General features: G+C 34.5%; 1 protein-coding gene across 1 annotated transcript in view; it reads right to left on the bottom strand.

The window, feature by feature from the left end:
- Window positions 1–10,568: 10,568 nt before the first annotated feature.
- LOC144282979 (transmembrane protease serine 11C-like) overlaps window positions 10,569–12,755 on the bottom strand; it is a 51,845-nt gene continuing 49,658 nt past the window's right edge. Inside the window, exon 10 of the mRNA XM_077846631.1 lies at window positions 10,569–12,109. Coding sequence (XP_077702757.1) covers window positions 11,948–12,109 — 162 coding nt within the window. The 3' untranslated portion in view covers window positions 10,569–11,947. The remainder of the gene's footprint in view (window positions 12,110–12,755) is intronic.

Raw genomic sequence — 12,755 nt, forward strand, 5'->3', positions numbered from 1 at the left:
ATTTACTAACACGACTATGACTTACGCTGGAATTTATTAAATCACTAACATGACTGGTCTTATGTTAACTAGTTTGCTACTGTGATAGCTAAAGCAGGAATAATGTTAAGAGTAGAGGTGACTCTTTTGACTTAGATGGTCCATTCTTGGCTCATTTTTTCCCATCTTATATTCATTTATTTAATAAATAGTTACTAAATACCTATTATATATACTCTTAGCCTTTGCAGGTGATAAAATGTGCACATGGCATCATCTGGGCCTTGAAGGAGGTTCTCTGGTATTACAGAAGATTACATAAGAGTATTGGGTATGTCTCTGTGTCTCCTCAGAGTCCCTCTGTGCTGGCTGCCTCCTGCCTCTGGAGGAACTTAGAGCAGTTGCTTACCTGGGCTCCCTCTTGGCTGTCACCACATCCCCAGAATTACTGGCTTTCTCTCACTACTTCTAGACTTAAATGAAATATTATACTGCAGGACCTGGACTCTGGCTTCCTAAGTAGCTTTCTGAAGGGTCTGGAAATATTTTCTGAAGGAATATTTTGATTCTGAAAGGGACTACTTCAGAATAATTAGTGGAAGGAACAGATGAGTCAGAAATTATGAGAAGTACACCTTTTGGAGAAACATCACGTGTATTTTTAAGCACAAAGATAGCATCATAGACTTGACTCTCATTATTTGTGGTAGTTCTATAAAGTTGCCACGAACACTGAATTGGTGAATCCTGAGCAAGTACTTGCTCCTAACAAAAATATGGGGTTAGGTTCCTGTGACCCCCAACCATTTGCATTATATAGGCTCATTTGCCAACATCCTTTTAAAACAAGGTGGTCTCGGTATTGAAAACCTGCTTTTTCACATAACCCTTTTCCTGTATAACATTTAGCAGATATTTAAAATATTGTCCCAAGATTCCTGATAGCAGAAATTGCTACTCCTTCAAGCTGAACATTTTTCATACCAGATGGCTTTTTGAATTGTGCAAGTCAGTTACCATAATTTTTTGGCTTTCACTGTCTCAACAATGCTGTCCACTACGTTTTTAAAAAATTAATCCTCATCTCATGAAACCACATATTATGCCACTTTTCCACTTTTTCCATGGCTTCATCACACAGTGATTACGCTTTAGAACTCTCTAGAGCAGCCACGCGTTCAGATCAGCAATTTTTCTCCTCCTTTTTCTGGATGTACTGGATTGTTGATTCATTAACAATGAACTCAGCCACTGGCACTATTACTCTTGCCTGAAGGAAGCTTATTTAATACACATATTTTCTCTGTAAGGTACATCACAGCCTTCTTGTGCTTATGAACACTGGACAATAGTACTTCAGCACTATGTTTGGGTCATTTTAATCAGTGAAATCGTTACCAAAATGTACAAAAATATGAAAAACATGGCACTAAATACACTATGGAAAGGAAGCTTGCTTATAGTGTGACAGCTGTAATGAGAAGGGCAGAGAGAGCGTCACCTTCTCTAACCTCAAATTTATTCCCTCTCTGTATATGCACATGTCTAGGAATAATTATAGAAGCACTGTGGATATTGATTTGGGGTTACAAATGAATTTTAACAAATAAGTGAGTTTACAAGTAATAAGGATTTCCTGTACATAAAAATCAGTGAGTAAAGCCAAAACGTTAAAGAAAAATAGAAATTCCTACTAGAACTTCCAAGTAAGTTCAACTGTATTACAAAACATAAAATGTTTATAACATTAAAAAGCAAGGAGTTATCAGAACTTGACAATAGATTGAAAGAAATACTGTTTTTTGAGTCCTCAGCTGTTGAGAGTTTAGGGGAGATAGTGAAATTATGTTTATATAGAATATTTAAAAAGGCATTTCTTTTACATCTGAGATTTGTGACCATAAAATTTGTACCTACTAGATTAGCCAAATGAGATTCCTTATAACAGTTTATTATTCTGAAGAACTCAGAAGACTTTGCATACACATCATGTCAGCTAATCTGAGCAGGGCCACATGTTTGAAACCAAACAAAACAAGGTAACCATTGGATAGATTTTACAAATCAGAAAAGCTATTACAAGGGGTCCCAGAAACCAAAAAAAAAAAAAAAAGAAAGGAAAAATATTCACGATAAAAATCTAATTATTTTGAAGTATGATTTGCCTTTTGTCTCTTATTTAGGGAAAGAAAAAACTGGAGCATGAAAGCTGTATTATTAATTTCTACCTTTCCTTTCCTGCCTTTTTCCCTTTCCCATATTCATCTTGGCTGCAAGTTCCTCCAAAATGTATCTGTTCATCAATGTAAGAAAGAGAACAAAGAAAGACAACAAAAGACAGGAGAAGGGAAGAGAAAAGGAATTTAGGAGACAGGCAAAAAAAGCAATTTTAGGATGGGGTAGATGGATGGGGAGGACTTTCTTGGCAGCTAGAGCAGTCACACGCAAATATGACATTAGAAGGTTTGGTGTACCTGGAAGAGGGTATGTGAGTGTGACAACAGTTGAGGCAGCTATCAGATTAGGAAACTCTATATTACAGTATTTTCCCTTTACCTACTGGGACACGTTCTAAAACCCCAGTGGATGCCTGAAACTGCAGATAATACCAAACCCTTTGCATATACTATGTTGTACCTATACATACATACTTATGATAAAGTTTAATCTGTAAATTAGGCACAGTTAGAGATTAACAATAAGAACTAGTAAAACAAAACAACAATAACAATATACTGTAATAAAAGTTATGTGAAGGTGTTCTCTCTCTCAAAATGTCTAATTGTACTATACTCACATCTCTTCTGGTGATGATGTGTGATAATAAAATGCTTCTATTATGAGATGAAATTGAAATGAAGTGAATGAGTTAGGCATTGTGATGGAGTATTGGGCCACAATTGACCTTCTGGCAATATATTATCTGTGCCCAGACTGCACTTGACCTGGGGTAACTGGAACTGTTGAAAGTGAAATTGCAGATAAGGGGCCACTGCTGTACATGCTAAGGAGTTTGGGCTTTCCCTGTAAATAGTGCCTTGAAGGATGGATGGTATCGGTGTAGATATGGCCAGATTCATGCTTTAGAAAGATCATTGTGTAACATGCAGAGAATGCTTTAGGCAGTAGGCAGATCAAAATTTGAGACAGTTAATTTATTCAGAAAATCCTTGCTACCAATACAACATGGAAAGTACAGTGATAGCATAAAATGGAGAGCATATATATATATATATATATATTATGTATAATATATACTATATAGTATACTATATACTATGGAGAGCATATATTATATTATATATAATATATATAGTACCATTAATAGGACTTGGTTGGTTAGTTCTTATTTTTGAGAGCAGATGGAATAAAAAATTAGTCCTTAATTTCCACTTGGAAACATGAGTTGAATGGGCTATGTATTAAGACTGGGAATACTGGAGAGGGAACAATTTTAGACATATGAAGTTTGGGGGTACATGTAAATTAGCCCAAAGGAAATTTTTAATAGGTGCTTAGCTATAGAAGTGTGGAGCTCAAGAGAAACGACCTGGCTGGAGATATAAATTAGTAGAATATATTTGTATATTACTTGTGGGTGAAGCTATGGAAGCAATTACCTAGAGAGAAGTGCTAGGAAACAACACTGTGGACATAATCATTTAAGGAGCACATAGAGAATGGGGAACATTGTAAGGTAAAGAAGAAACCAGAAGTGAATAATGTAATAGAACTTAGTGGGAGCAGAGAATTTCAGGAGAAAGGGAGTGATCCATACCTCAAATATCTGTGATAGGATGAGGCTCAAGAAGAGTTAGTAGGATTAAGCAATTAGGAAGTCACTGATGACTTGCCTAGCGTAGCTTTGGAGCTTTGGTGAGAATGACCGTAGAGAGCACATGAAGTCTGAGGGAGTAGACATAAAGAAAAAAGGATTTTAGAAACAGATATGTAAGTCTTGAGGATGTTTAGAGATTTAGAGATGGAACCAGTAGAGAGGGAGAGCAAGCCAAGGGACTAGGGCAGATGTATCAGAAAGACAAGGGAGCAGATCCATTAGGGAAACTACGAAGTAAGGCACCAAGGAGTTAGGGTTAATAGGGAAGGAAGTGGGTCTATGAAAGGGTAAGGTAGACTCAAATAAGAGGAGGGTCAGGAAAGAGGATCTTGATGGAATGAAAACAAGTTATAATGGAGTAAAGGAATCTTAAACCTAGAAGGATGTACATAGAAATTTGAATTTAAGATTCCAGACGTGAGGTTGTTCTGATTAACAAGAAAGAATAGGGTGTGGCCATGAAAGTGGGTAGGTGAAGTACAGGGTGAATGAAGTTTGATGCCATGTTAATTATGTCCTTTTGGTTGCAAGAAAGGAGACTGTACTAAATAATAGAGCCCACTTTCATAATATACAATGCCTAAAAAGCCAACAGGAATCCAGGCAGTTCCAGAGAGAAGCAAATCTCTGTTTTATGCCCTGAGTTAGTCCTCAAACATGGTATCTTTGCTTTTCTTTATATTATCTTCTCCACCCTCTTCTTGTACTTGACTGTTCAGCTCCTTCTGGATTCCAAGTCTAAATTCTAAGGTGACAGACAGAGATAGTAGTTTGGAAGTGACCCAGAGGAGTAAGAAATAGATTTTTAATACCTCTTTACCTGTAAGACTGAAAGAATAGAAGAAGGCAGGTCTTTTAAAGGAGAACTATGTAAATGAAGAATATTTGGGGAACATTTTGCTTCTGGTAGGAAGAAAAGATAGAGGTACCACTCTACCAGAGAAAAAGAATATATATTTTCCCCTGTTTTTCAAAACATTGTGTACTTTGTTTAACCAAGAATATTAGTGTCTGTGACAACTCTGATGTGAGTAAATGGGGGAGAATTTTCATTTCAGTTTAATTGGAAGGAATTGAGTAGGGAAGGTGGGCTCTTCATTTTGAGGAAGTGTTTCCATGAAATTGCTATGGAAATGAGGAGCAAATTCTCAAAGCTATTCAATTTTTTTCTAAACCATGTTAAATTATACATAGCATTTAAAATGGGAGATTCACCTTTTTTTTTCTAAGAGTGTATCTTATTTGGAGAATCATGCCATGAGATATTATTATAGTTCTCATTTCAGTATAACTGAAATGAGATGTCAGAGGTAAATGATAGGAATTTATGGTAGAAAATTTACATAAGATATCACAGATAAGATTAACGAAAACCATATAACATAAATTATCAATATTATGAAGTTAATGAGGAAGCAGAAGCATAATGATTTTGTTTGTCAAAATTGATATGTTCACTAAATACTGAAAGTCATAATATTTTTTGTTTTAATTATAATTAATATGTAAATAAATATAAGCTAATAAAGCAAGAATGATCATTTTTTATTTCAATAATTCAGTTAATTGAACATTTATTGAACATTATGTCTTAGGCACTGTACTTGCAGTTACCGAAGAAAGGCTGACCAAAGCTCATTATATTTGTTATTTCCTAACATTTAATAATTATATTATGTTGAGATATTTTTATTCACATAAACTTCATGTGGGCTGCTGGGTATTGAAAATAGTACAATTTTAATTTTATTCTTTTGCTGATAATCTTCTGTTGACACACTTAGCATTTCCATTTCACAAGTTTTAAAATACAACACATCTTAACCTCATCATTTTTAGCATTGAACATTTGAACACTATTATCTCCAATAATTGTTTTAAGAATTTATGATGCAAAAGTATAGTAACATGAATTTTAGAATACAATTTGGAAAGTGTATGTGGTCATTGGTATTACCCATTTTTATTCAAATTAAGTTTGAGTAAGACTGGGTTCCTATAAAATTAATTGATCCTATTAATTCCTATATAACATACTCACTATTATTTCGTTCAAATTCCTTCTTTTTCTACTTTTAAAAATGTTTCTATAAAGTCTAGGATGTTTTCAAGAGTGGTTTACTTATTTTTATAATTCCTGATGCTCCTTTCAGTAGGCATATATGAAAAATCATCAGTATTGCTTACTTTAAATTCTGTTATGTGCTCCATACAGTCTAGTATTTTAAAGTTTAATATTTTTTGTAGTAGAATTAACTTGATTTCCAACCTTTAATTCCATTCTATATCAGAGTGAGGTATAACAAAATGCCAGAAGTACTTTTGAGTGCCACTGAAGTTAGCTTAGAAATAATTAGTATAATGCAATAAATATTTAAATACGTAGTATATTTTTCTGAGAAAATAGTAAAGAAATGCTTTTAAAATTTATCTTACTACCTATGCTACCTCTAGAGAGAGGATAGGAAATTTCTCTCTGTTTATAAGATTGAACTATTTCCTAATTCCTGCTTAATAAAATAATGAGAATAATGTATCACAAATCTATACAGAATATTCCACCAGAATAAGAATATACCGACTTAAGCAATTCTCATTTTAGTATTTTTCCCTGTTTTTTTTTTACTTATATTTCTTTAACAAAAGGAGGTAATATGAAGTAAATGCTTATCTTTCTTCAAGATAATATTCTTTAAATATGTTAACCTCTTGTAAATAAAGATTTTACTTAACAAATACCAATATAGAAGTTATTTTGTGTCAGAACTATTCTAAGTGCTTTGTAGCTAGTCATCTAATCCTTATAACTACCTTTTGGGGTAAATACTATTATTATTTTGAGTCTATAAATGGGGAAACTGAAGTATAGAAATGTTAGGTAGGCTGCCTAACTTCACATAGCAAATTAGGTGGCAGAACTGGAATCTGAATTCAGGTAATGTTGGCTCTTAACCCTATACTTTGCCACTTCACAAAAAAACCACTCAGCAACCTTTCCTGCTCCATGGGACATAACTATTCCTTTTGGAGTTAATGACGATGACACTAATTCTTTTATGATAATTTTTAATAAAACAGAGTTTTTAAAAATTTATTTTTATAAAAATCAATATTACGTTTTTAAATCATTAGGACTTAAAGTTGAAAGAGAATTGATACTCAGGGATGTTATAGTTATTTAACATCTTTTCGAAGATAAAAATCTTCGAAAGGATTTTTACTCAAATAGATGATTTTATTGTCTTTTATCTGGGATGTTTTTGTGATTGTTTAGCTAGAATGTGTAATTTTGAAACTTAGTAGTATTTTTTGAAGGTAGGAGTGATAATAGGAAGCTTATAAATAACCCTTCTCCAATTTATTTTCCCTGGTCTATAATGCAGATATCATATATTCAAGACTTATTATAAAGAGTAATTTCATAGATAGGAGTCTATATCTGTAATATAGTATTATTTTTATATAGAATTTTTTCTTACTGGATCATCAAATCCCCCATGGGAACAAATAAAAATCTCTTAAAGCAAAAGTCTTTGAATACCAAAACTTGACTAACTGGAATTTTACAAACCGGGGTATGGTTAGTAACTTGGACATGTTTTTGCACTATACTACCATGAAAATCAGAAGAAGGAAAAAGAAAGAAAAGTGATAACAGGGATTCAGTTAAACACAGACCATGTCCGAAAATCAATATAGTTACATTTAGACGCTTAAACTACCTGCATCTAACCTTGTAGTACAATACAAGGAAATATCATGTTTGTAATGATGAACTTTAGTCAAGATATTCTGAAACAATAAAGATTCAGTTGGGTTTATTATAGTGGATTTACTGAATTAGGAAAACACATTCATGTATTTCAGGAAAAATATGGCTTTCCCTAACTCACCTGAAAATGAAATTAACCAATGTATTAGGTCAATCAGAACTGGAGATGATGATTCTTGTGTAAGTGGTTTGAGGAAGGCTCCAAGGGGAAGCCTATAAAAGAGGGAGGAAAGCAAGATAGGGCAGAGGAAGAAACCAGGCAAATGTGGCTTTGGCTGGACTTCAGCCTTAGCCCAGTCCCACGTGGAGCACTGCAGCACACGTGTACCACAGTTTTCCTATTTATATAGGGGTCTGAGCTTTTGTACTCCTGCATCAGTTACCCATTGGCTGATACCCACAGGTTGGGTGGGTAGAAGTATCACTTCTCAGGCTCAGATGGGGGATGGCTCCCAGAAACTGAAGGCATTTCTCAGAAGAGAGTAGCTCAACAATTGATGGAGGAGTATCCATGTCTGATAGAGGGGTCTGGGTGGAGCAAAAATAATGTCCCTTACAAGCAGAAAATCCATTCAAAGCATTCTAGGAAATCAGGGTTTGAAGGCAATAACATTCTCTGTAATTGAATTTAAACCAAATTTTCATAATAAATATAGTAGAGAAGAAAGAGAACAATATTGGGACTCGAGAGATCCCCATTTCCCTGTGTGACTCTCAAGCCTCTGGGGCCTCAGCTATTTCCTGTAAAATTCATAGGATATGTTCTCTGTTAACTACAAAATCATTTTCTTTAATTATGCACAGATTTCTATTCATTAAATGGTGTATTTTCATTTGTTGGATATGCCTTATTTAATACAGTCATAGGAACTAGGTTCCAAGCTTTACTCATTCATTCACTTTTTCATTAATTTATTTAACAAATGTTTTTGTGCATCAAACAGAGTTCTAGGTGTTGAAAATATAGGTTGAAAGCCTATAATATGGATTTTACATTTTTTATATGAAAAAATTTTAAGAAGTGTCATTTGAAGCATATGGGAAAATAAGAATTTTCCTCTTAGAAAAATAATTAACATGAATTTATATCAAAATTCCCACATAGTGAAGGGTTAAAAGAAAATGTGACAAGACTATTTTTCTAGTACTTCAAAATGTATGTCATAAGGTTCTCTCTCTCGCTCTATTTTTTTTTAACAAAAGGATCCTTGAAAATGAAGAAAGAATAAACTACAAAAGTTGTTGCTTTTGTATTGCTTACTTGTTAAAAAGTCTTGATGAAAATCATTGAGGAAGCCAATTATTTTGCACTTAACCTAGAAGATCTCCTGAGGGAAGTTGAATTATGGCAGAAAGAGTCTGAACAATGCTACATGCATTTTCCAGTGGCATAAACAAGGATAGTATGCTTAGCAAAAAGAGTCCTGAAAAGTAGCAGTCTGAGTAAAAATGAGAGAACTCAGAGTTCAAAGTGAAAATACTCATCTGCAGTAAGGGTAACAAATTCTAATAAAACTGGTTTTGCCAGATATTGAATTACTTGATAAACAATCACAATACTGCAAGAGATGCCAGATAATCCAAGTGGTTGCAGCACAAAGGCATGAGGTTTAAACAGGCAAAAGAATAAACCAACTTAGAACTGAACCTTATAAATTAATTAACATATTACCACTAGTAGTAAGGAGGGGTTGATGGAAAAGTGGACCTCAACACACAGTACTTACTTGTAGTGTTATCTATATGATATTTAACTTGTCTATTTAAAAAACTAGGTAATAACATATTTATATTCAATGTACTGAGTTTTTACTATTATATCAAAGTTCTCATCATTAACTCTTGCCAGATACTATGTTAGAGCAGGAATGCCTGAATCTGGAGAGACCCAGGAATTACGACATTGTTGACCCAGAGGGCAGGCACCTTTCTAACTGTCATTCCTTACTGTTCAGTCTCTCTTGTAGAGGAGAGGAAAAGGGAGTCTTTCATCACAGAGTGAATCATTACACAGGGTGATTTACTTAAACCGACACTATCTGGAAGTGGCAGGTTTCTTAAATGTGCTTACCTAATGTACTTGTTTCATGTCAAATTCTTTTCCAAAATAAAAAGTATTTGTACTTTTTTTTTTCCTCACAGGAATATTATGCACTTTCTAAACACGAAGAAGTTAGGAAAAGAAGAGTACTGGTGACTTAAGTCATCTAGCTTTTTTCTAAGATACCAGAATATGCATAGCATGATATTGCTTTATGCAAAATCTGTAAAGACAATAAATACATGAAAATATAGAATCTGTTGTGAGATAGTATAATTTAGAGTAACACTGTATTGATTCAGAAGTTAACACATTTTGCACTAGGTAATAGATGACCATTATTTTTTTGTCTGCCAGAATTTTTTTTCTTTAAATGCCCCTCCCTGTTCTGAGGGGCTATTGATTAAGGCCCCTCCCACCTCCACCAGGTGGCACCCTCAGGATTATTTTTTTTAATGGAGCTAGAGGGCCGGAGTGCTGCCTATATGTGCATCTGTCAGTTTAGCACTAAAGGAAACCTAATCATAGAGCTGGTCTTTACCACCACCTCAGCAGGTAGCATTTGGCCATGAATGAAAGCAGAGGAGAGAAAAGTTAAGACGTGGCTAGAGATCAAGACACCGTTGGAACCCCTGGAGCTAGCCCCAGGATCCACATGTGGATCCCTTTATTTTTAGTGAAATGAATCAAAAGTTTAATCTTTTCACTAAAGCTATATTGAGTTTCTCTCGCTTGTGACCAATGAATCTTGACCAATATCCATATTTTTTGTAAATACTTAATTTCTAAAAAATTAGAAAGTAGGAATACTAATTCTTATAAATGTATAGCTTGAGATATGTCAAAATATTTTAGAAATCCATAAGATAATAAAGCTACTGTATTCATTCATCTACATAGTCTATGACAAATCTTACATTTTAGAATACTATGCTCGATAGATCCTTAAGTATAACCATAACACATAACAGCGCATAGTTGTTTAAAGTGTGGGCCCTGGAATCCAATTTTCTGATTTTGAACCCCAGCTCAGGGAATTATAAGCTCTCTGGACTTCACTTCCGTCTATCTCAGTCTCCTTATCTATAAAATTATGATTGCAGGGGAACCATCCTCACAACGTTGTTGTGAGGGCTTAGTGTAATAATGCATATAAACTGTGCCTGGCACATAGTGGTCTATAAATGTCAGCTACTATATTAACATAATTGTTCTTGGGGTCCATGAACAAAATCTATATCATAATAAAAGCTATTCGTGGTAGCTTTCAGTGATGAAAAAGAGAAAGGTAAACTGACTTAGAGATATGGCCTGGACCACACACAGTCTGGGAACTCACTGCCAAAAGATAATATTCATGAAAAAAGCCAACTGATGTGTTTATGTGGCAAGTTGGCATGAGCCCTAACAGTGCATTTATAGACCTCTGTGCCCTCAGCTAGAATGTTTCCGTATGGGCAAAAGGAAAGTGAAATGAAAGCAAAATTTCCATATTATTTATTCTGTCTGGTAATTGATATTATTGAGGAATTTTAAGAGATTGAAGATATGGAATACATATCTTATATGTTATCTGCATAGCATGTTCAAGCCTACATAGTGAAACACAGCCCATGTGTCTGATGATAATTTTACTATTACGTGCTTCTCTGTGAGAAACATCTTGGCCTCACATGTAAAAGAGAAATAGGAACAGATCAACAACGTACCCCATGGGATTATCGTGCTGTTTTGTGTTAACAGAGTGAGGAAGCCTAGATAGGGAAGAGATTAACATTGGCATGAAGACTGGAAAGAACACAGCTAGACAGATTTTCTTTGGAAACTTTTATAGGCATCACACTGCAATTCACTAGGCTGCAACTTACCAACACATGGATCTTGTGGCAGCCGTGTGATTCAGCAGGGGATTATTCATACACTCAGAAGGGAGTTTATTGCCAACACCTATTCTATGATTTCCTAAGGTACCTGGGTCTACAAATCGGTGGAGAAGACCTCCTTAGTAAACTGTAATCCATGTTTGTTCATATAATTACCTTCAGTCTGGAGAGGGGTAAAGGGGAAATTATATATCCTAGTTCATTACTGTCACTAGCCCCTTTTCACAATCTAACATACACATTTTTCATAGTTCTGAAATTGTATATCCTTATATTTGCAACATTAAATGCACATAAAGAAAAGTATTCTAAGTTAAATGTGGTTTGGGAATTACAAACATATTTGTAACTGTTTACAAATTACAATTTGTAATTTGTATACAATTATACCTGAAAAAGGTATACTTTTCAAACTTTATAAAAGAACTTCTGCACTAGAGACCAGTTTTGGACAAGATCCAGTCTCGATAGTATGTTACACGAGTGTAGACACCAGGCTTGTTTCGGAGAGCACATTCATCTCCCCAGCTTACAATGCCAGCAAGGAACCAAGTGCCTTTATAATCTGCACCAACCAGAGGTCCACCGGAGTCACCCTAGAGAGAAAAAGGATACATACAATTACTATACTTGAAAGGTGAATACTGCTTATTTTTCTCTTCTGTAATAAAGTCAGGGAGATGCAGAAAAAGGAAAAAAAAAACCCTAGATATTTCAATATTGAGTGGAGTCATTCAGTATTTTTTTTTGTGGCTGGTTTATCTCACTTAACACAGTGTCTTTAAGTTTCACCCATGTTGTAGCATGTGTCAGCATTTCCTTGCTTTTTAAGGATGAATAATACTCAGTTTTATGTATATACAACATTTTGCTTATCCAGTTATCCATCAGTGGGCACTTGGGTTGCTTTCATCTTTTGGATTGTGAATAATGCTCCTATGGGTTAAATGTCCAAATATCTATTTGTGCCCCTTCTTTTGAGTATATATCCAGAAGTGGAATTGCTGGATCATATGGTAATCTATTTTTAACTTTTGTGAGGAACCACCATACTGTTTTCCATAGAGGCTGCACCATTTTACATTCCCACCAATAGTGCACAAAGCTTATTTTACAATTTTTAAAAAATCTAGTGCCCTCCCTCTGAATCTAATCTCTTAATTTCAAATTCATGGAGTAAATGGAGAATAATAGATAGCAATCTCTCCTTTCTTGTCCTGTCTCTTTTGACTTCCTGGCTCA

This window comes from Canis aureus, chromosome 14, assembly GCF_053574225.1.
Source record: "Canis aureus isolate CA01 chromosome 14, VMU_Caureus_v.1.0, whole genome shotgun sequence".
In the NCBI taxonomy this organism is placed as follows: Eukaryota; Metazoa; Chordata; class Mammalia; order Carnivora; family Canidae; genus Canis; species Canis aureus.